The 24,571-nt window shown below is 42.8% G+C and overlaps 1 protein-coding gene across 1 annotated transcript in view; it reads left to right on the top strand.

Annotated features, from left to right (window-relative positions):
• TMEM192 (transmembrane protein 192) overlaps nucleotides 1-11,895 on the top strand; it is a gene marked incomplete in the record, with an annotated part of 36,443 nt that extends 24,548 nt beyond the window's left edge. The window contains 3 exon segments of the mRNA NM_001131818.1: nucleotides 2,104-2,207; nucleotides 2,209-2,214; nucleotides 10,536-11,895. Coding sequence (NP_001125290.1) covers nucleotides 2,104-2,207; nucleotides 2,209-2,214; nucleotides 10,536-10,550 — 125 coding nt within the window.
• Between the last annotated feature and the right edge of the window lie 12,676 nt (nucleotides 11,896-24,571).

Below are 24,571 nucleotides of genomic sequence, written 5' to 3'. Positions count from 1 at the left end.
TAATAGAGATGAGGTTTCGTCATGTTGGCCAGGATGGTCTCTACCTCCTGACCTCAGGTGATCCGCCCGCCTTGGCCTCCCAAAGTGCTGGGATTACAGGTGTGATGCACTGCACCCGGCCTCAAATTTTATATATTCATCTGCTTAATGAAGTTTTCATCCACATGTCCCATAGGCACCAAGATCAGAATTGAACAGAACATAATTTTCTTCAAAATTTCCCTCCATCCTAACTGTCCTCTTCTAGCTCAGTTAACAATACCAGCCTGCATCCACTTGATAAATCAGAATCCTAGAAACGTAGGCGTCATCTACCTTCTTCCTTCTACCTCACTCCCCAAGAACGGGATAGGATTGGTGATCAGTCATCAGTCTTATTCAGTCTACCTGTCTTTCAGCTCTGTCTCTTTTCTTTGGTCCCTGCCACTGCCTTGGTTAGGTACTCATCATCCCTTGCATGGCCACATCCAGGAGACATACAACAGGTCTCTTTCCCTCTGTCCACTGATTCATATTTCTTATTCCTGCCAACGTGATCTTGTTTATACTTAACTCTGATTGTTAACAGCTTCCCTGCCCAGACTTTTCTAATAGCTGAAGGAAAAAAAATCTAAAGTTTTCATGTGGCATAAAAGGCGTTTTCTTTATTTTTTTTTTTGAGTCGGAGTTTCGCTCTCATCGCCCAGGCTGGAGTGCAATGGCACAATCTCAGCTCACTGCAACCTCCGCCTCCTGGGTTTAAGCGATTCTCCTGCCTCAGCCTCCTGAGTGGCTGGGATTATAGGCCCCTATCACCATGCCCAGCTAATTTTTGTATTTTTAGTAAAGACGGCATCTGACCATGTTCGCCAGGCTGGTCTCAAACTCGGAATGCCAGGTCATCTACCCACCGTGGCCTCCCAAAGTGCTGGGATTACAGACATGAGCCACCATGCCCGGCCTGAAAGGTTCTCCTTGAATGGCCTCTACCTAGCCTGCTCTTCAGGGATGATGGTGAGATCCTTTCAAAGACTGCCAGTTGCTCTGAGGATAAAATCTAAATGTCTTAGGCTGGGCCTGGTGACTCACGCCTGTAATCCCAGCACTTTGGGAGGCCGCAGCAGGCGGATCACTTGAGGCCAGGAGTTTGAGACCAGCCTGGCCAACATGGTGAAACACCGTCTCTACTGAAAATACAAAAAAATTAGCTGGGTGTGGTGGTGCACGCCTGTAATCCCAGTCGGGAGGCTGAGGTGGGAGAATTGCTTGAACCTAGGAGGCAGAGACAGAGGTTGCAGTGAGCCAAGGTTGTGCCACTGCACTCCAGCCTGAGCGACAGAGCAAGACTCCGTCTCAAAAAAAAAAAAAAAAAAAAGTGTAACTGCCTTGCATGACACACCAGCCACTCCTGATGCATTCTCTGCTCACCTTCCCGACCTCACCCCTCGTCCATACACCCTCACACCCATACATATGTGTAGCTTCTCAAGACCATAGCATTTGTTCAGACTCCTCCCGCACCTGAAGCACCCTTCTTTATTCTTCTAGTCTGTGTGACTAATTCCCGTGTTTCTCTCAAGGAAGGGCTCAAACTCTATCCTCTTTTCCCCTCTCTGATACCTTCTGTTGAGTTAGGCACTGCTTTCCAGGCCAAAAAGCAGCTTGACAACTCCTTGTGCAAGCCTCTTGCACAAGCTTCTGTTGAAGGTGCTTTCCATACTGTCTTAGAATGTAGGATTATTATCTGTATTTTCCCCTGGACCAGAGGAAGTCATGATTTCTGAATTAGATGGCTGGCTGGTTGCTCAGCTTCTCTGGGCTTCACTGTGGGGTAATAGGAGCATCCACTTCATGCAGGTGGTTATGAGAACTGAATGAGGGCATCCATGTAAAACATTTAAACTGTGCCTCATGTGTTCTAAGTGCACAATAAATGTCAGCTATTATTGCTATTTTCAATACTAATGTAATCCCTATATTCCCAGGGCTTAGAACAGGCCTGGCACATAGTAGACTTTGAAATACTCGAGGACGTTAATAAGAACAGCAAATTAGCATAATTTGAAAAAATGAAACTAGACTTGTCTTTCAGAATTCGATCTAATAATGACTTTATTATTTTAGTGAAAATCCGGAGATTTAATAAAGCTAAACCAGAGCCTGATATACTTGAAGAAGAAAAAATCTATGCTTACCCCAGCAATATTACCTCGGAGACTGGATTCAGGTAAGATTTAGGTGAGAATAAAATAATTGAGTTTTTTCCCCTAGAAAGCTAGAAACCATTCTGATGCTTGGAATTTATGATTGTGTAATTGTACTTTTACATTTGTTTGATTTGTTTATTTCCTTTCAGCTGTGGTGGAATCAAGTCTAAATCAGGATGTCTAAATGTATTAAATAGGCCATATATTTGATGCAAAAGATTAACCACTTAGCCAACCTATTTAACCTCTCAAGAGCTTTTGACGTGATTAACTGGTTACTCCCTCCTTGAAGCACCTTTTTTTATAGGTGTCTTTGTTTTTTTTTTTTTTTTTTTTTTGAGATGGGAGTTTTGCTTTTGTTGCCCAGGCTGGAGTGCAATGGCATGATCTTGGCTCACCGCAGCCTCCACCTCCCAGTTTCAAGCGATTCTCCTGCCTCAGCCTCCCAGTAGCTGGGATTACAGGCATGCACCACCATGCCTGGCTAATTTTGTATTTTTAGTAGAGATGGGGTTTCTCCATGTTGGTCAGACTGGTCTCAAACTCCTGACCTCAGGTGATCTGCCCGCCTCAGCCTCCCAAAGTGCTGGGATCACAGGCGTGAGCTACCTCGCCCAGCCTGTTGTTTTCTTTTTAAGGGATGGAGTCTCTCTGTATTGCCCAGGCTGGCCTCAAACTCCTGGGCTCAAGCAATCCTCCCATTTTAGCCTCCCGAACAGCCAGCCCGGTCTGCCCACCCTTGTTTCTATCCAGTCTCTCCCTAAGTGACTTCCATGGTAATTAAAATATCATTCATATCTGTTGGAGATCTTGGGGCTAACGTAGATGTAAAAAACTATACAGGTCCATGTGGTGGCTCACGCCTGTAATCTCAGCACTTTGGGAGGTCGAGGCGGGTGGATCACCGAAGCCCTGGAGTTCAAGACCAGCCTCGGCAACATGCCAAAACCCTGTCTCTGCAAAAAGTACAAAAAATTAGCCAAGTGTGGTGGCACACACCTGTGGTCCCAGCTACTCAAGAGGCTGAGGTGGGAGGATTGATTGAGCCCAGGAGATTGAGGCTGCAGAGAGCTGAGATCGTACCACTGCACTGCAGCCTGGGCGACAGAGTGAGACCCTGACTCAAAAAACAAAAATCAAAAATCAAAAAACAAAACTATGTAAACAAAAAAATGAGGTGATTATTAATTCTAGGTAAATCAGAAGGCTGATTTACATGGCTTAACTCTAGCTAATATTTAGCCAACTGTTACATGTTTAACTGTGGCGAATATCTAGATAGTGATATTGCAGTTTCTGAATATTGATTTAACCCAAAATTGTAATATTGCTTACTGGATTGAGAGGCTACAAGAAAGAAGACATAAATGTATATGTATATGGATTTGGGGAAAGTGAGAGAACTAAATTCTAATTTCTTATATAGGAAGTCCGCAGATAATAGCAAAAATTGAAAAATCAAGAAATTGTATAATCTTGTTATTTAGAAATATAGAGAGAAATACAGAAGAACCAGTTACAAAGAGTTGAAAGTGGCTACCTTTGGGCCTGACACTCAGAGGTGGTGGGTGGTGGGGAGCGAGTGGGGGGATTGTTGTTTTTCACTGTGATCCTTTTTTTTTTCTTTTTTAACTGTGTATGAGTATTAAGTATATATAAACAACAACAACAAAATAGATCCCATAAATATGCTGCTGACTCCCAAACATGTATCTCCAGCTGTGTATTTCCCCTGTGGTCCAGATTTGTCTGTCTGACTTTCTCATTAGCCATCAGCATCTCCAGTTGGATGTCTGCAAACTTAATGTGTCCAACACAGAGCCCTGCCCCAACTCAAATCCAGCCTTCTCCCATCTTGGGAAGTGGCATCGCTATTCAACAGGTTGCTCAGGCCAGAAAGCTGGTATCATCCTTGACTCCTGTTTCCTTCACCCCACCTCCACCCAGATAACCCATCAGCAAGTCCTGTTGGGTCTGTCTCTAAAATAATAATCTGGCTGGGTGCAGTGGCTCACACCTATAATCTCAGCTACTTGGGAGGCTGAGGCAGAAAAATCACTTGAACCTGGGAGGCGGAAGTTGAGGTGAGCCAAGATTGCATCACTGCACTGCAGCCTGGGCAACACAGTCAGACTCTGTCTCAAAAAATAATGATAATAATAATAAAATAAAAATAAGATAATAATCCAACCACTGCTCTCTACCTCCACTGCCACTAACATCTCTCACCTGGATGTGCAAGAGTCTCCTTACTGGTTGCCCCACTCCCATCTTCCCCTGCAGTCCCTCTGATGGCCTCTACTTTGCCCAATCCAGAGTGAACTGACTCTTGGTCCTTGTGTTTGCCCTCTCAATGGCAGTGGGCACAGGTAATCACTGTCTTTTCCTTGAAGTGCTTCTTTCCCTGGGCTCTGGGGCATGACACTCTCCTGGTTTCCTTGCCATCAACCTGCCCTTCCTTTTTCAGTCTCTTTATCCTGCTCCCCTTCCCCTTCAAGACTCCTAAAGATTGGTGTGCCCAAAGCTCAGGTTTTAGACCTCTTTTCTTCTTTATCTGCATCATGTCCGTGGTTCTTCTTTTTTTTTTTTTTTTTTTTTTTTTTAAGACGGAGTCTCGCTCTGTTGCCCAGGCTGGAGTGCAGTGGCACAATCTCAGCTTACTGCAAGCTCCGCCTCCTGGGTTCACGCCATTCTCCTGCCTCAGCCTCCCGAGTAGCTGGGACTACAGGCATCTGCCACCACGCCCGGCTAATTTTTTTCTGTATTTTTAGTAGAGACGGGGTTTCACCGTGTTAGCCAGGATGGTCTCGATCTTCTGACCTCGTGATCCACCCGCCTTGGCCTCCCAAAGTGCTGGGATTACAGGCGTAAGCCACTGCGCCCAGCCTCTTCTTTTTTTTTTTTTTTTTTCTGAGAGGAGTTTCACTCTGTCGCCCAGGCTGGAGTGCAGTGGCACGATCCTGGCTCACTGCAACCTCTGCCTCCCAGATTCAAGTGATTCTCCAGCCTCCTGAGTAATTGGGATTACAGATACCCGCCACCACGTCCAGCTAATTTTTGTATTTTTAATAGAGACAGGGTTTCACCATGTTGGCCAGGCTAGTCTTGAACTCCTGACCTCAAGTGATCCGAAGTGATCCGCCTGCCTGGGCCTCCCAAGGTGCTAGAGTTACAGGTGTGAGCCACCGCGGCCCGCTCTTTTTTTTTTTTTTTTTTTTTTTTTTGAGACAGGGTGAGAGCTCTGTCACCCAGGCTGGAGTGCACTGCTGTGATTTGGCTCACTGCAGCCTTGACTTCCTGGGTTCAAGAGGTTCTCCTGCCTCAGCCTCTCGAGTAGCTGGGACTACACGCATGTGCCACCACACCCAGCTAATTTTTGTATTTTTAGTAGCAATGAGGTTTCACCATGTTGGCCAGGCTGGTCTCAAACTCCTGACCTCAAGTGATCCACCCACCTCGGCCTCCCAAAGTGCTGGGATTACAGGCATGATTACACCACTCCTGACCATGTCTGTGGTTCTTCTCATCCCGCTTTTGGATCTATATAATCTGGGACACAAGTTATTCCTTAACATCATCTGAAGTGGATAGCAACAGACATAGAAATATAGTCAGTATATATAAAGAAAGTGTGGGCCAGGTGGGGTGGCTCACGCCTGTAATCCCAGCACTTTCGGAGGCCGAGGTGGGTAGATCACCTGAGGTCAGGAGTTCAAGACCAGCCTGGCCAACATGGTGAAACCCCATCTCTACTAAAAATACAAAAACTAGCCAGGCACAGTGGCGCACACCTGTAATCCCAGCTACTTGAGAGACTGAGGCAGGAGAATCTCTTGAACCTGGGAGACAGAGGTTGCAGTGAGCCAAGATGGTGCCACTGTACTCCAGCCTCGGCAACAGAGCGAGACTCCATCTCAAAACAAAAAGAAGAAAGTGTATTATTTAGGGGCTTAAGAAATTGACTCAGTGCCATTACTAATGTACTAGTTAAAAAAAGAAAAAAAAGAAAAAAACATGACTGGGTGCGGTGGCTTATGCCTGTAATCCTAGCATTTTTAAGAGGCTGAGGTGGGCAGATCACGAAGTCAGGAGTTTGAGTCCAGCCTGACCAACATGGTGAAATCCCATCTCTACTAAAAATAACAAAAATTAGCTGGGCAAAGTGATGCACACCTGTAGTCGCAGCTACTCAGGAGGCTGAGGCAGGAGAATCGCTTGAACCCGTGAGGCGGAGGTTGCAGTGAGCTAAGATTGCACCACTGCACTCCAGCCTGGACAACAGAGCAAGACTGTCTCAAAACAAAACAACAACAACAAAAAACTTTATAGATAAAGGAAAGAGATACTTTTAAAAACACTTGTTGAAATAAATATAGTTTAATGTATTGGCTTTTAGTAAGGCCAATTTTCAAATTAGTGTCATTTTTAAATTAGCTTTTATAAACTGAACTGTTGTTAGGCACAGGTGTGAAGTGGCAACACAGGTGTGACAGTGTTGAATCAGGATGCACATTGCTTTTTATTATAGTGTGGAATATAAATATTTAATGAATAAAAAGAAAAAAGAACAAAAAACAAAAACAAACAGTTAATGAGCAGCAAGTCCAAGGTTCTTCATCTTGGGATCGTTATCTCTGTCCCACAGTGTAAGCTGATGATATCTTGATAGTTCTAGAATCCTTTACCCTCGGTTTCTTGAAGCCTGGATTATACCGTCTATAATTCTCAATACGTACAGAACTATGAAAACGGAGGTGTCTTTAGTGAAATAGATTCTTTCCCCGAGAAAATACAACCTTTTTTTGTCACTTTTCACCTGCCATGACCTACCTTCTTCTTCTGTTTACTTTTTCTTCATTCTAACCTAAATAGAGGAGTAACTTTAGTATCAGTTCTTGATTATCTCTGTGTCGACTTTTGGGCTTATTCAGAGACTGTTCTTCCTGACTTTGACCCTTTTCATATTTCATCTTGTTCCCCCTGAGCACTGAAGAGTTTACCTAATATTGCTCTCTTATGACTTAATGGAAAGCTCTTTAAAATGTATTCCCTTCACCTCGTGGGGTTAACTTTGGGGCAATAAAATTCAGTTTCTGCCGAACGTGGTGGCCCACGCCTGTAATCCCAGCACTTTGTGAGGCCGAGGCGGGTGGATCACCTGAGCTCGGAAGTTCAGACCAGCCTGGTCAGCATGGTGAAACCCCATCTCTACTGAGTATACAAAAATTAGCTGGGCGTGGTGGTGCGCGCCTGTAATCCCAGCTACTCAGGAGGCTGAGGCAGGAGAATCGCTTGAACCCGGGAGGCAGAGGTTGCAGTGAGCTGAGATCGCGCCATTGCACTCCAGCCTAGACAAGAGTGAAACTTTGTTCCCAAAAAAAAAAAAAATTTCAGTTTATATTCCTCTTTTAATTTTAAAATTTGTATGGAATTCTTCTTTGAAACTGCATCTCAGTTTGAAAATTTGAATCAACTTCCAATGAAAGAAGGTAAATCTGGCCACACGTTTATCCCTTCACCCTCCCCAGATCCTTCCAAAAGGATAGTGAAGGATTAAAAAAGACCACCCTACCCACACTAGCAGAAAAACTGGAGGAGAAAGGGACCATCGATGGTTGAATGATTTCTGAAAATGTATGGGCTACAGAATACAGAAGAAGGAGCGGTAAACAATACCACAGGGCAGAGAGGCTACATTTAGAGGACACGGGGAGAAATAAAGCCAAGGAGGCAGCCACTCTTTTTGTGTAGCCCCAGAAAGACTTGGAACTCAGAAATGAACAGGATGCCCAGGAGTGGGACATAGGGCAGGGAACAGGGACGTTAATTGAAAGTCTACTGTATATAGAAGTGTCCAGGTCTGGGTGTGGTGGCTTAGGCCTGTAATCCCAGCACATTGGGAGGCTGAGGCAGGCGGATCACTTGAGGTCAGGAGTTTAAGACCAGCCTGGTCAATGTGCTGAAACCCCATCTCTACTAAAAATATAAAAATTAGCTGGGTGTGGTGGTGCACGCCTGTAGTCCCAGCTACTCGGGAGGGTGAGGCAGGAGAATTGTGGGAACCCTAGAGGCGGAGGTTGCTGTGAGCCAAGATCACGCCACTGCACTCCAGCCTGGGCAATGGAGTAATGGAGTGAGACTCTGTGTTAAAAAAAAAAAAAAAAAAAAGAGAAGATGGTCAGACATGGTGGCTCACGCCTGTAATCCCAGCACTACAGGAGGCCAAGGTGGGCGGATCACTTGAGGTCAGGAATTTGAGACCAGCCTGGTCAACATGGTGAAACCCCATCTCTACTAAAAATAGAAAAATTAGTCAGGCATGGTGGTGCATGCCTGTAATCCTAGAGGCTGAGGCAGAAGAATAACTTGAACCTGGGAGGCAGAGGTTGCAGTGAGCCGAGATCGTGCCATTGCACTCCAGCCTGGGCCACAGAGCAAGACTCGGTCTCTGCCAGATGTGGTGGCTCACGCCTGTAATCCCAGCACTTTGGGAGGCCGAGGCGGGTGGATCACAAGGTCAGGATATCGAGACCATCCTGGCTAATACGGTGAAACCCTGTCTCTACTGAAAAATACAAAAAAAAAAAAAAATTAGCTGGGCGTGGTGGTGGGCACTTATAGTCCCAGCTACTCAGAAGGCTGAGGCAGGAGAATGGCGTGAACCCATGAGGCGGAGCTTGCAGTGAGCCGAGATCACGCCACTGTGCTCCAGCCTGGGCAACAGAGCAAGACTCCGTCTCAAAAAAAAAAAAAAAAAAAAGAGACTCGGTCTCAAAAAAAAAAGTCAGTGTATACAAGAGTTGACTCTACTCAGAGCATATCCCTTCTCAGTTCCATCAAGATAACTTGAAAACCTTTATATAAAGAGTATTTTTTCAGTGAATAGCCCAGCTCAGAAAAAAAAGAGTGGGAGGTTCTTAGGTGGTTTATACATATTAAGTGCTAAATGTTCGTTGTTGTGTTAACCTCTGAAGACCAGAGAGTTTAGGTAACTTATTAAGTTCACACAGTCTGTGGGTGACAAAGTCAGGATTGGAATTCGGATAGTCTTTTTCCGAATATACTTATAAATAATAGCATATTCAAAGTTTTTTTCACGTTATGCTTATAAATAATGTGGTTATTGGCTGGGCGCAGTGGCTCACACCTGTAATCCCAGCACTTTGGGAAGCTGAGGCGGGCAGATCACTTGAGGTCAGGAGTTTGAGACCAGCCTGGCCAACATGGTAAAACCCTGTCTCTATTAAAAATACAAAAATTAGCTGGGCATGGTGGCAGGCGCCTGTAATCTCAGCTACTTGGGAGGCTGAGGCAGGAGAATCGCTTAAACCCGGGAGGTGCAGGTTGCAGTGAGTGGAGATCATGCCACTGCACTCCAGCCTGGGCAACAGAGCTAGACTGTGTCTCAAAAAATAATAATAATAGTAATGTGGTTACATAGCCCATTCCTGTAACCACATTATTTATAAGCATAACTATTTATTTCTAAGAATAAATCTTTTTTGTTCACATGGGACCATTCCCATGTGATATTTTTCATGCTGAATTTCTCACTTACCATCCCTTGAAATAGTTCCCTTTTAGCACATATAGAATATCTGAGTAAAACACATCCAATAACGTTTTATTTCTTGAATAGGCAATTTTTAGTCAACATTAAAATTCATCTGGCATATTACTGTCACTGTCATCATCACTATTCCTAGTACTAATATCTTAAATTAGTAGAAGGAAATTAAAAACACTTTATAGCTATTACTTCTGAGCAGTGAGACCAAAGTGGGCTGGGGCAGTAGTGTAGGAAGGAGTTAGATTTTTTTTGTTTGTTTTATATACTTATATAATATTTTTATTTGTGTCAAGTGCAAAAAGATACGTTTTTGTGGTATGGGAGAAAAAAGGAGAAATGCAAAAATAAACAGATGCCATACATTTAAAAAATTGTTTCCCATGGTCAGAGTTGTCTATTTTAAATCGTCATTTGATTATTGAATGAATTTTGCCTTTATTTATCTTTAAATGCCATTTAAGTTGATCACTTATACTCAATTGTCTTATACTCAATTATCTAACAAATTAGGATCCTTCTTAAATAAAGCAATGATGGCCTTTTTTAAAACATAGAGGTGTGAAAGTTTATAACATTTTAAATTTATTTCAAGAGTAGAAGTTACTAAAACGATTTATGAAAATAATCTTATTTGGCAATATTACCCTGGCTTCTGACATCTAAGAAAAGGTGACAAATACAATATGCTTTACTAAAAACTAGTAGGTACTCGTTTGCAAAGACAGTAATGAGTATTGGTGAATATGTGTAACCCATTTATATCTTGATTATTTGCAGGACTATTTCAAGCCTAGAAGAAATTGTTGAAAAGCAAGGAGACACCATTGAATACCTGAAGCGACACAATGCGCTGCTGAGTAAGCGATTGTTGGCTCTCACTTCCTCAGACCTGGGCTGTCAGCCAAGTAGAACGTGAGAGGCTCGCGGTCATGACAGCAATTGCAGAGGAACCCAGAGTAATTGAGACTGACTGACCACCTAACAAGTTGCCACGGGGAACTGCAGCTTTTGCTGAATAGAATTTTACAGTGTTTGTTGGAAACCTGAGTTTGGTTCTGACTTCTGTGGCTGTTTAAAATATAGGGCTTGTGGGTCACTTGAAAAGTACCTATAGAAGCCTGGATAACTTGAGGGGAATGTCTGTTTTGTACTTTTGGAAATTATTTAACTGCTTGGTTTATCCTAGGATCAGAGGCTAAACAACTCCATAGTCAACACTTTTCCATCTGACATTAGAACCCTGTAATGATTTCATTATGGATAGGGGAAGTCTAACAAGACAATCGATTTTAAACAGGGTTTAATCAAATAAGTTCTTCCCACTTTTAAGCTGATGAAAGAAGTCATTATTTCTTGTGAATGTTTTTTCCTGGAGAGCCTTATCATGTATTTTATATGCTTATGTGGTGTTGGATGACATCATGTACCATATAGCTTTTATAGAGAATTTCTCACTATAGGACTGAGGTCTCACCAGGTGATCTACTATGCAAACTCCTACAGTTTTCTATTCTTAAGAAATAAGGGCCGGGTGCGGCGGATCATGAGGTCAGGAAATCGAGACCATCCTGGCTAACACTGGTGAAACCCTGTCTCTACTAAAAATACAAAAAAAATGAGCTGAGCGTGGTGGCGGGCGCCTGTAGTCCCAGCCACCCGGGAGGCTGAGGCAGGAGAATGGTGTGGACCCGGGAGGCGGAGCTTGCAGTGAGCCGAGATCGTGCCACTGCACTCCAGCCTGGGCGACAGAGCGAGACTCCGTCTCAAAAAAAAAAAAGAAAAAAGAAATAAGATATGATGATTGATTACTTGGACCAGTGTTAGACTGACCTGTGTTAGACAAACCTGTGTTGCCTATTATATTGGCAGCACCTTCCATTAGCAATAGCTGAAAAATTCAGAGAAGAATTTAGAACTTTCACTTTATTTTTGCCGTTCTTCAAGAAGTTGCTGTATATTTCAGTCTGGTTATACCTTCAATTAATCAATAACTTCAATTATAGGAAAGGCATCTTCTGTAATTTTAAATTACTGTAAAAAAAGATACCTTTTTAAAGCCTTGGATTATACTTAAAAATTGTAATGGATAAAATGCATATTAAATTATATGCAGATATTAAACATATCTGATTCTGAAGATAAAAATGAAGTTTTTTTTTTAATTTTAAAATTTTAAAATTTCCTTTCTCCCTTCCTTTTTTTTTTTGTGTTTTTGGTTTTTTGTTGTTGTTGTTGTTGTTGTTTTTGAGACAGAGTCTCACCCTGTCGCCCAGGCTGGAGTGCAATGGCGCCTTCCTTTCTTTCTTTCTTTTTTTTTTTTTTAAGATGGAGTCTCGCTCTGTTGCCCAGCCTGGAGTGCAGTAGCATGATCTCGGCTCACTGCAACCTCCGCCTCCCGGGATTAAGAAATTCTCCTACCTCAGCCTCCTGAGTAGCTGGGATTACAGGCACATGCCACCATGCCTGGCTAATTTTTGTATTTTTAGTACAGACGGGGTTTCACCATGCTGGCCAGGCTGGTCTCAAACTCCTCACCTTGTGATCCGCCCTCCTTGGCCTCCCAAAGTGTTGGGATTACAGGCATGAGCCACCGTGCCTGGCCTTCCTTTCTTTTTAATAAGTGTATCTCAAAGCCATTGCCTTCTCTAGAAATCTGTTTCGCTGTTCTGGAAGAGCCTATGAACTTTGCCTTCATTTGTTTTTCTTTTCAAAAGGGAACACCAGTGGTAGATGATTAACTCTTCTTTCTTTTTAAAATTTAATTTGGATCTGTAGTCAGTATCTGAGATTTATGGGATGAACTTTGGTTTACAAGGAACAGTGTAGTTAAAAAGTTAGCGTGTCCATGTTCTCATGTAATCATCAACATGTTTGTTGTATAATCATCATTTTTCTGAATGCAATAATGAACATTTCAAACAATAACTGAAAATGAAACTAAGTATCAGAAGTAGCAAAACAGCCGGTGCAGTGGCTCACGCCTATAATCCCAGCACTTTAGGAGGCTGAGGCAGGTGGATCACCTGAGGTTAGGAGCTCAAGACCAGCCTGGCCAACATGGTAAAACCCCATCTTTACTAAAAATACAAAATAAGCCAGGCATGGTGGCACGCATCTGTAATCCCACCTACTCAGGAGGCTGAGGCAGGAGAATCGCTTGAACACAGGAGGCAGAGGTTGCAGTGAGCTGAAATTGCACCACTGCATTCCAGCCTGGGCGACAGAGCTAGACTCGATCTCAAAAAAAAAAAGAAGTAAGAAAACAGAAAAATGAACAAAACAATTTAAATGTTAAACATTCTATTCACCAGGCTGGTAATTGTGCTAGCACTGAGGATACAAAAATTAAGGACTCTGGTTGGCAGCTTACATTCTAAAGAGAGTGAGGAATAGATTTCCAGACTCTGTGCTAAGTGCAGTAATGACAGTAGGCCCAACGTGCTGTGGGAGCTCTACGTCAGGGGGTACGCTGGGGGCAGGAGGGTAGAGGGTTTTAAGAATGCCAGAGAAAACAATGAGTAAAGTAGGAAGGCAAATAGCTACAAAATATCACAAGCACTGTGTATAGCTGGAACCAAAAGTGTGAGGCAGGACCTGGGTGGAGAGGTAGACAGGGTCAGAGCTTGGAGGGCCTTGATACTATGCTGGAAGACCGCACTTTATCTTGTTGATAATGGGATCCTCTGAAGCATTTCAAGCAAGGAAGTGACAACGTCAATTTTAGTTTCAGCAGGATCAGATCGTAGTTCAATATGTAGGAAATATGTGTGGCAGAAAGATATGGCCCTGAACTAGGGCAGGTATAGTAAACCTTTTATTATAAGTATATATGTGTATAGGTATATAGATAGATGTAGGTATACATGTATGTATATGTATTCCAAATGACAACAGTATCATGACTTATAAAGTTAAAAGCTCATTTTTTTTAAATGGCAATATGGAAAAATATAAAGCAAAACAATTATTTGAAATCTCACTACCAAGGGATTATACCAATGTACACTTTTTTTGTTTTGTTTTTTGTTTTTAGTCTCACTCTGTCTCACAGGCTAGAGTGCAGTGGTGTGATCTGGGCTCACTGCAACCTCCTCCTACCGGGTTCAAGTGATTCTCCTGCCTCAGCCTCCCAAGCAGCTAGGACTACAGACGCGTGCCACTATTTTTTAGTACAAAAATAGTAAAAATTTGGGCTGGGTGTGGTAGCTTACGCCTGTAATCCCAGCACTTTGGGAGGCCGAGGTGGGTGGATCACGAGGTCAGGAGTTCGAGACCAGCCTGGCCAAGATGGTGAAACCCCATCTCTACTAAAAATACAAATATCAGCCGGGTGCAGTGCAGGGTGTCTGTAATCCCAGCTACTCTGGAGGCTGAGGCAGGAGAATTGCTTGAACCCAGCAGGTGGAGGTTGCAGTGAGGGGAGATCATGCCACTGTACTCTAGCCTGGGCCACAGAGCAAGACTCCATCTCAAAAAAAAAACACTAAAAATTTTGTATTTCGCCCGGGTGCGGTGGCTCACGCCTGTAATCTTAGCACTTTGGGAGGCTGAGGCGGGCAGATCACGAGGTCAGCAGATCGAGGCCATCCTGGCCAGCATGGTGAAACCCCATCTCTACAAAAAATACAAAAATATTAGCAACATTAGCTGGGTGTGGTGGTGCGCACCTGTAATCCTAGCTACTCAGGAGGCTGAGGCAGGAGAATTGTTTGAGCCTGGGAGGCAGAGATTGCAGAGAGCCGAGATAGTGCCACCGCACTCCAGCCTGGTGACAGAGCAGAGTGAGACTCCGTCTCAAAAAAAAAAAAAAAAAAAAAAAATTGTGTTTCTAGTAGAGACCCGGATTCACCTTGTTGGCCAGGCCGATCTTGAACTCCTCACCTCAGGTGATCCACCTGCTTTGGCCTCCCAAAATGCTGGGATTATAGGTGTGAGCCAGCTGACCTGGTCTCCATACCCTTACCAATAGTGGGTGTTACCTTATTTAAGTCTTGACCCATCTGATGAGTATGTCATTGTTTCAAATTGTATTTCTTTGGATACTAATGAAGTGTTAAACATTTTTTCCAAATTATTTGGTCTTTTATAAATCTTTTATGACATGTATATTCAAGTCCTTTGCTTATTATTGTCCTAGGATATTCTTTTTCTTAACAAATAGAATCTTCTGGCTGGGCGTGGTGGCTCACGCCTGTAATCCCAGCACTTTGGGAGGCAGAGGCAGGCAGATCACTTGAGGTCAGGAGTTCGAGACCAGCCTGACCAACATGGAGAAACCCCGTTTCTACTAAAAATACAAAATTAAGGCTGGGTGCGGTGGTTCACACCTGTAATCCCAGCACTTTGGGAGGCCGAGGCGGGTGGATCATGAGGTCAGGAGTTCGAGACCAGCCTGACCAACATGGAGAAACCCTGTCTCTACTAAAAATACTAAAATTAGCCAGGTGCGGTGACGTGCACCTGTAATCCCAGCTACTCAGGAGGCTGAGGCAGGAGAATAGCTTGAACCTGGGAGGCGGAGGTTGCAGTGAGCCAAGATCACACCATTGCACTCCAGCCTGGGTGACAGAGTGAGACTCTGTTTCAAAAAAAAAAAAAAAAAGAAAAAAATTAGCTGGGCATGGTGGCAGGCGCCTGTAGTCCAGCTACTTGGGAGGCTGAATCAGGAGAATCACTCCAACCTGGGAGGCGGAGGTTGCAGTGAGCCAAGATCACGCCGCTGCATTCCAGCCTGGATGACAGAGGGAGACTATGTCTCAAAAAATAAATAAATAAACTATATATATATAGTTTATATATATATATATAGTTATATATATATAGTTTATATATATATATAGTTATATATATAGTTTATATATATATAGTTATATATATATAGTTTATATATATATAGTTATATATATATAGTTTATATATATATAGTTATATATATATAGTTTATATATATAGTTATATATATATAGTTTATATATATAGTTATATATATATAGTTTATATATATAGTTATATATATATAGTTTATATATATAGTTATATATATATAGTTTATATATATAGTTATATATAGTTTATATATATATAGTTTATATATATAGTTTATATATATATAGTTTATATATATAGTTTATATATATATAGTTTATATATATAGTTATATATATATAGTTTATATATATATAGTTATATATATATAGTTTATATATATAGTTATATATATATAGTTTATATATATAGTTATATATATATAGTTTATATATAGTTATATATATAGTTTATATATAGTTATATATATATAGTTTATATATATATAGTTATATATATATATATAAAATCTTCCTTTATATATTAAGATAGTCCCCACGTTTGTTAGAAGTACATCCTAGTTTGTTGTTTTGGGTTCTTTTGTCATTTACTGTTTAAACACTGCAGCCTGGATTCTTCCTTCCCCAGCACTGGTGAAAATTTTACACTAATGAATAACCAGAGCCACATTGGATATCTTCTTTTTTCTTTTTTTGGAGACAGAGTCTTGTTCTATCCCCCAAGCTATGCAATGGCACGCTCTAGGCTCACTGCAACCTCTGCCTACCAGGTTCAAGCGATTCTCATGCCTCAGCCTCCCAAGTAGCTGGGATTACAGGTGCCTGCCACCACACCTGGCTAATTTTTGTGTTTTTAGTAGAGACAGGGTTTCACTGTGTTGGCCAGGCTGGTCTCGGACTCCTGACCTCGTGATCCGCCTGCCTCTGCCTCCCAAAGTGCTGGGATTGCAGGCGTGAGCCACTGCGCCTGGCCTAGGTTGGATATCTTCTTGTCATGGGAGAGCTGCCAGTGGCTTGAGTGAATTTTAGTATATCCAGGCTTCTGCCATAGGCCCTCTTTCTTCTTCCAGGGATTCAAACAAAAGTCTTATTTGAGTCAAGTTAATCCTTTCTCTTTTTTTTATTTTTCCCCAAATTTCACTAAGACAAGGTTTTTCAACCCCAGTCCTACTGACATTTTGGGTTGAACAATTCTTTGTTGGGGGAGGGTTGTCCCTCCTGTGCACTGTAGGTATTTAACAGCATCCTGGTTACTAGGATGCTCTTAGCATCTTGTGACAACCAAAAGTGTCCCCACACACATGCATTTAGTTTAATTTTATTTAACACTTAACATTTGAGAGCTGACTGTGTGCCAAAAAGTATTCTAGGTGCTGTGAATTCAGGGGTCAATAGGACAGAAAGGATGCCTGTTTTCATGGTATCTACATTTTAATGGTGGTTGTTGGTGTTGGGGAATGGAAGGAGTTAACACCGTAGACAAATAAACCAACTATTGGGTTTGATAAATTCAGTTGTTCTTCTCTAAATTAGACCTTGTGTTAATATGGCTGAGATTTATGGTATGATAAGGCTCATGGAAAAAAATTTAACTTTTATGCTGTAACCATTCAGAAAGTCAACAGCAAATGAAATGAATTTTATATTCTCCTTTTCCTGTTCTTTTTACAGAAAAGGCTAGAAAGGCATGCCCTTTAACAAGTCTGTCCGTTTCAGATATTTTAGTGATCTCAGTCTGAACTGAGATGCTTTTATAAATCTTGAATACAGCCGGGCGTGGTGGCTTATGCCTGTAATCCCAGCACTTTGGGAGGCTGAGGTGGGTGGATCACGAGGTCAGGGGTTCGAGACCAGCCTGACTAAGATGGTGAAATCCCATCTCTACTAAAAATACAAAAAAAAAATTAGTTGGGCGTGGTGGCAGGTGCCTGTAATCCCGGCTACTCAGGAGGCTGAGGCAGGAGAATTGCTTGAACCCGGGAGGTGGAGGTTGCAGTGAGCCGAGATCGTGCCACTACACTCCAGCCTGGGCGACAGAGCCAGACTCTGTTTCAATAAATAAATAAATAAATCTTGAATACAAAACTCACATCTGGTAAGCTCCTGAGTTCTTGAAGAATCAAACTTTGAATATGTGAAAATCACAAATTTAAGATCTCAAAACATTCCCTAGGTTTCCTAAGGAAAATTGTTTCATTCGTAAACCAGGGAAGCCTGTCTCTAATTCTTCTCCCCTCCTCTCTATTCATTCTCACTTTTCACTCTACTACTCTACTGAAACTGTTCTTGGCAAGGTCACCAATAACTTCCTTCCACATTGCTTAAATTGGAGATGAATGCATAGGTCTCCTCTTTTAACTTACCAGCAACACTTGGCGCAGATGATTGAAGGGGGTCTGCCCCTCCACACCTGTGGGTATTTCTCGTCAGGTAGGACGAGAGACTGAGAAAAGAAATAAGACACAGAGACAAAGTATAAAGAAAGAACAGTGGGCCCAGGGGACCGGCACCAGCGCCGGTCTCTGAGTTCCCTCAGTATATATATTTTTACTATCTTGACGAGGGGAGTGTAGCAGGGCAACAGGTGGGGAGAAAGTCAGCAGGGAAACATGTGAGCAAAGGAATCTGTATCATGAATAAGTTCAAGGAAATGTACTGTGTCCGGATGTGCACGTAGGCTAGATTTATGTTTCTCTTTACACAAACATTTCAGTGTAGCAAAGAGTAACAGAGCAGTATTGCTGCCAGCATATCTTGCCTCCAGCCACAGGGTGGTTTTCTCCTATCTCAGAATGGAAAGAATAGGAATGGTCGGCATTACACCGAGACATTCCATTCCCAAGGATGAGCAGGAGACAGAAGTCTTCCTCTTATCTCAACTGCAAAGAGGCCTACCTCTTTCACTACTCCTCCTCAGCACAGACCCTTTACAGGTGTCGGGCTTGGGGACGGTAAGGCCTTTCGTTTCCCATGAGGCCATATCTCAGGCTGTCTCAGTGGGAGGAAACCTTGGACAATACCCAGGCGTTCTTGGGCAGAGGTCCCTGTGGCTTTCCTCAGTGCATTGTGTCCCTGGTTAATCGAGAATGGAGAAAGGTGATGACTTTTACCAAGCATACTACCTGCAAACACATTGTTAACGAGGCACATCCTGCACAGCCCTAAATCCATTAAACTGATTCAATACAGCACATGTTTCTGTGAGTACAGGGTTGGGGCTAAAGTTATAGGTTAACAGCATCTCAAAGCAGAAACAATTTTTCTTAGTACAGATAAAAATGGAGTTTCTTATGTCTTCTTTTTCTACATAGACACAGTAACAATCTGATCTCTCTTTCTTTTCCCCACAGTTGATCACTTCTTCCTTGACTCTTTATTTCAGCTTGGCTTCCAGGACACTACATTCTCCTCCTTTTCTTCTACTTCACTAGCTTCTTCTTTTATCTGCTTTGCAAGTTCCTTTTTGTTGGTATTCTCCAGGGCTCAACCCCTGGGCCTCTTGGCTTCTCCATCAGTGTTCACTCTCTTGGTGGTCTCACACAATCTCATGACTTTGATAGAATTTATGAGCCGATAATTTCCAAATGTGAATCTTCAGCCAGGCCTTCCTCCCTGAACTCCAGACTTATGTATCCAACAGCCTCTTCTAGATCACTACTTGGGTATATTAAAAAACACCTCAAACAGAACATGTCCCCATCTGAGCCACCTGCCACAGTCTCTTCCACCCCTGTAATGGCAGCTCCTCTTTCTCTCAAACCCTATAAACAATTCATCAGCAAATCCTGCTGGATTTTCCTTTAAAACATACCCAGAGTCCAACCAATTCTTGGCACCCCCAATGCTACTTCCTCAGCCACTATAATCTTCACCTGGACTATTATAATAGTCTTTCAGTTTTTTGGGTTTTTTTTTTTTTTTTTTGAGATGGAGTCTTACTCTGTTGCCCAGGCTGGGGTGCAGTGGCGCGATCTGGGCTCACTGCAACCTCCGCCTCCCAGGTTCAAGTGATTCTCCTGCCTCAGCCTCCTGAGTAGCTGGGATTACAGGCACATACCACCACACCCAGCTAATTTTTTTATATTTTTAGTAGAAAGGGGGTTTCACCATGTTAGCCAGGCTGGTCTTGAACTCCGGATCTCAGGTGATCTGCCTGCCTTGGCCTCCCAAAGTGCTGCAATTACAGGCATGAGTCACTGTGCCCGGCCCTATTACAATAGTGTTTTTCTTTTTCTTTTTCTTTCTTCTTTTTTTTCTTGAGATGGAGTCCTACTCCTGTCACACAGGCTGGAGTGCAGTGGCGCAATCTCGGCTCACTGCAACCTCCACTGCCCAGGTTCAAGCAATTCTCCTTCCTCAGCCTCCTGAGTAGCTGGAATTACAGGTGTGCTTTTTTTATTTTTAGTAGAGACGAGGTTTCACCATGCTGACTAGACTGGTCTGGAACTCCTGACCTCATGATCCGCCCTCCTTGGCCTCCCAGAGTGCTGGGATTACAGGCATGAGCCACCACACCTGGCATATAAGAGTCTTTTAAGTGGTCTTTCTGCTTCTCACCACCTCTGTAGCCTGACCCCCCAGCCCCATGCACACACACACACACAAATGTATGTTTAACACAGCAGCCAACAATATCCTTCTAAAACACTACTCTGATGGTTCCCTTTTTCATTCAGTAAAAGCCAAAGCCCGGACAGTGGCCTTCGGGGACCTAGAAAATCTCCACTTCCCACCCACCCCACCTCCTCTCTCCTACTGTTCCTTTGTATACCCCGTGTCAGTCACACTGTGGCTTTTGGACTGCTAAGCACATTCTTACCTGAGGACCTTTGTGGTTGCTGTTCCTTCTGCCTGGAATGATCAACTCCCATATATCTTTTTCAAGTCTTTGTTCAAATGTCACTTTTGGCCAGGTGTGGTGACTCACGCCTGTAATCCCAGCACTTTGGGAGGCTGAGGTGGGTGGATCACTTGAGGTCAGAAGTTGGGAGACCAGCCTGGCCAACACGATGAAACTCTGTCTCTACTAAAAATACAAAAATTAGCCAGGCGTGGTGGCACGTGTCTGTAATCCCAGCTATTCAGGAGGCTGAGGCAGGAGAATCACTTGAACCTGGGAGGTGGAGGTTGCAGTGAGCCAAGATCGCACAACTGTACTCCAGCCTGGGTGACAGAGTGAGAATCCGTCCCCCAAAAAAAAAAAATCCTCCCACTTCAGTCAGCCTCCTGAGTAGCTGGGATTATAGATGTGCACTACACCACCACACATAACTTTTGTTATAGTATATTGTTATAATTGTTCTATTTTGTTATTAATTTTGTTACTCTCTGTGCCTAATTTATAAATTTAACTTTATTGTAGTTATGTGTGGATAGGAAAAAATATAGTGTTCATAGGGTTTAGTACTATCTGTGGCTCCAGGCATCACCTGAGGTCTTGTAATGTTTCCCCTGCAGATAAGGAGAAAATACTGCATGTAATTTACTTGTTTACTTTGTCTGTGTCTCCTGATAGAATGTAAGCTCTATCTTTTGCTTTCTACTGTGTCCTTCATACATAGAACAGTGTCTGACACAAAGTAGGCACTCAATATCTGTTGATGAATTAATGTCACTAACTTCAGTGATTTCACTACTGGAATTGTAGTAGAAAAACTATGCTCACACACGCTCAAAGCCTGTTCCTGTAATCCAGCCATAACCTGGGCTCTGTTTTCACTTTATGTTTATGATGTCCTGAACTGAGAGATTATTTTTTAAGGTCTTGTTTAAAAGTTTATCTCTAGGATACACTAAAAAATAACAAAATATCAGAAATAAAAGAGATAAGACTGCTAGTTTTTATAATCACTGCTATTTACTATTGTCCAAAAGTGCCCATCAATACAGTTGGATAAAGGAGCAGGATTAATTTGTGCATGGGATGGTTATATATTAATATCTACAAAATTTAAGAATTAACCATTAGACATCTAGAGAATTTAAGAAAAACCATTAGAAAGCAAGGATGGCAAACTGTAAAACATAAAGATCAACGATTTTCTTACATATCAAAAAGAACCAGTTTAAAATACAATTGGAAAGGTACCATTGATGATTGCATATAAAAATATATTCAGGAATATTTGTTAACCTTTTAGAGCTCTGCTTCTATTAATCCAGTCCCATATTAATAAATATTTAAGACATTTCTGTTATTATAGAGGAACTAGATGTTCAGATAGAAATTTCAAATTAGGGCCGGGCATGGTGGCTCACGTCTGTAATCCCAGCACTTTGGGAGGCCACTGCTGGAGAATCGCTTGAGCCTAGGAGTTGGAGGCCAGCCTGGGAAACATACAAAGACCCTCTCTCTATTGAAAAAAAAATTTTTTTTTGAGACGGAGTCTCACTCTGTCGCCCAGGCTGGAGTACAGTGGCACAAACTCTGCTTACTGTAATCTCTGCCTCCCAGGTTCAAGCGATTCTCCTGCCTTAGCCTCCCTAGTGGCTGGGATTACAGGTGCCTGCCACCATGCCTAGCTAATTTTTGTATTTTTAGTAGAGATGGGGTTTCACCAGGTTGGCCAGGCTGGTCTCGAACTCCTGTTGAAGTGCTGAGATTACAGGCATGAGCCACCGTGCCCAGCCCACATTTGTAATTTAAATGAATAAGATAAAAATAACCTATTAGAAAACAGATGGCCATGGCCGGGCGCGGTGGCTCACGGCTGTAATCCCAGCACTTTGGGAGGCCGAGGTGGGCGGATCGTGAGGTCAGGAGATCGAGACCATCCTGGCTAACATGGTGAAACCCCGCCTCTACTACAAATACAAAAAATTAGCTGGGCATGGTGGCGGGCACCTGTCGTCCCAGCAACTCGGGAGGCTGAGGCAGGAGAATGGCGTGAACCCGGGAGGCGGAGCTTGCAGTGAGCTGAGACTGTGCCACTGCACTCCAGCCTGGGTGACAGAGCAAGACTCTGTCTCAAAAAAAAAAAAAAAGAAAAGAAAAAAAAAGAAAACAGATGGCCAGTCATGGTGGCTCATGCCTATAATCCCAGAACTTTGGGAGGACAAGGTGTGAGGATTGCTTGAGCCCAGGAGTTTAAGACCAGCCTGGGCACCTTAGTGAGGCCCTATCTCTTTAACTTTTAAAAAATAATATTAAAATAAAATAAATGGATAAAGTTAGTAGGAAACACCAGACATGTTCATAAAAAATTCACTCATATTATTGCTATTTCTTATTGTTCTGGAAGATCCAACAAAACATTTAGATAAGAAAAAGTATATGGAGTTATATAGATTGCATTTTCTTATCAAATAAAGATTGACTACCAGCTAACTCCAAAGAACCTAAGTAGAAAAACTATCACAGGCCGGGTGTGGTGTCTCACGCCTATAATCCCAGCATTTTGGGAGACCGAGTGGGGCGGATCACTTGAGGTCACTATTTCAAGACAAGCCTGGCCAACATGGTGAAACCCCATCTCTACAAGAAATACAAAAATTAGCTGGGTGTGTTGGCAGGCACCTGTAATCTCAGCTACTTGGGAGGCTGAGGCAGGAGAACTGCTTGAGCCTGGGAGACAGAGGTTGCAGTGAACCAAGACTGCACCACTGCACTCCAGCCTGGGCAACAGAGCGAGACTCTGTCTCAAAAAAAAAAAAAAAAAAAAAAAAGAAAAGAAAAACTATCACAAAAATATATAAGAGTATTCAGTAAGGTTCTGGGTGTGAAATTAATAGGTAAAAATCAGTTGCTTTAATACAAGCAACTACCAGTTAGAAGACACAATTGAAGAAAAGGCCCCATTTACAATAATAACAAAAAAGATCAAGTACCCAGATCTTTTTGAAGAAAACTTTAAAACACCACTGAAGAATAAAAAGAAGACTTGAAATGGTATGCTGTGTCCTTGGATAGAAAGTCTTGACGTCATAAACATGGCAATTCTCTCAATCTATGTATGAGAGGATTAATTCTACAAGGTCTTAAGTGTATTATAATAATATAATAATTAAAACAGTGTGCTACTGCCCATGAATAATTACATCAATGAAACAAAATAGTAAATTTAGAAATAGACCAAAGTGTATTTCAGAATTTAGTATATAAAAGATGTTGTTTCAGGCTGGGCACGGTGGCTCACACCTGTAATCTCAGCACTGGGAGGCCGAAGTGGGTGGATCACAAGGTCAGGAGTTTGAGACCAGCCTGGCCAATATGGTGAAACCCTGTCTCTACTAAAAATACAAAATTGAGCCGAGCATGGTGGTGCGTGCCTGTAGTCCCAGCTGGTTGGGAGGCTGAGGCAGGAGAATCGCTTGAACCCGGGAGGCAGAGTGAGACAGAATGAGACTCTTTCTCGGAAAAAAAAAAGTCAGACGCGGTGGCTCAAGCTTGTAATCCCAGCACTTTGGGAGGCCGAGGCGGGCAGATCACGAGGTCAGGAGATCGAGACCATCCTGGCTAACATGGTGAAACCCCATCTCTACTAAAAATACAAAAATGAGCTGGGCGTGGTGGTGTGTGCCTGTAGTCCCAGCTGGTCGGGAGGCTGAGGCAGGAGAATCGCTTGAACCCAGGAGGCAGAGGTTACTGTGAGCCAAGATTGCACTACTGCACTCCAGCCTGGGCAACAGAATGAGACTCTGTCTCAAAAAAAAAAAAAAAAAAAGGACGGGCACGGTGGCTCAAGCCTGTAATCACAGCACTTTGGGAGGCTGAGGCAGGCGGATCACAAGGTCAGGAGATCGAGACCATCCTGGCTAACACGGTGAAACCCCGTCTCTACTAAAAATACAAAAAATTAGCTGGGTGTGGTGGCAGGCGCCTGTGGTCCCAGCTACTCGGGAGGCTGAGGCAGGAGAATGGCATGAACCTGGGAGGCGGAGCTTGCAGTGAGCTGAGATCGCGCCACTGCACTCAAGCCTGGGCGACAGAGTGAGACTCCGTCTCAAAAAAAACAAAAACAAAACAAAAAAAGTGTGTTTTTTTTTTGGTC

This window comes from Pongo abelii, chromosome 3 (assembly GCF_028885655.2).
Source record: "Pongo abelii isolate AG06213 chromosome 3, NHGRI_mPonAbe1-v2.0_pri, whole genome shotgun sequence".
Classification (NCBI taxonomy): domain Eukaryota; kingdom Metazoa; phylum Chordata; class Mammalia; order Primates; family Hominidae; genus Pongo; species Pongo abelii.
This window is presented reverse-complemented; position numbering and strand designations above follow the sequence as displayed.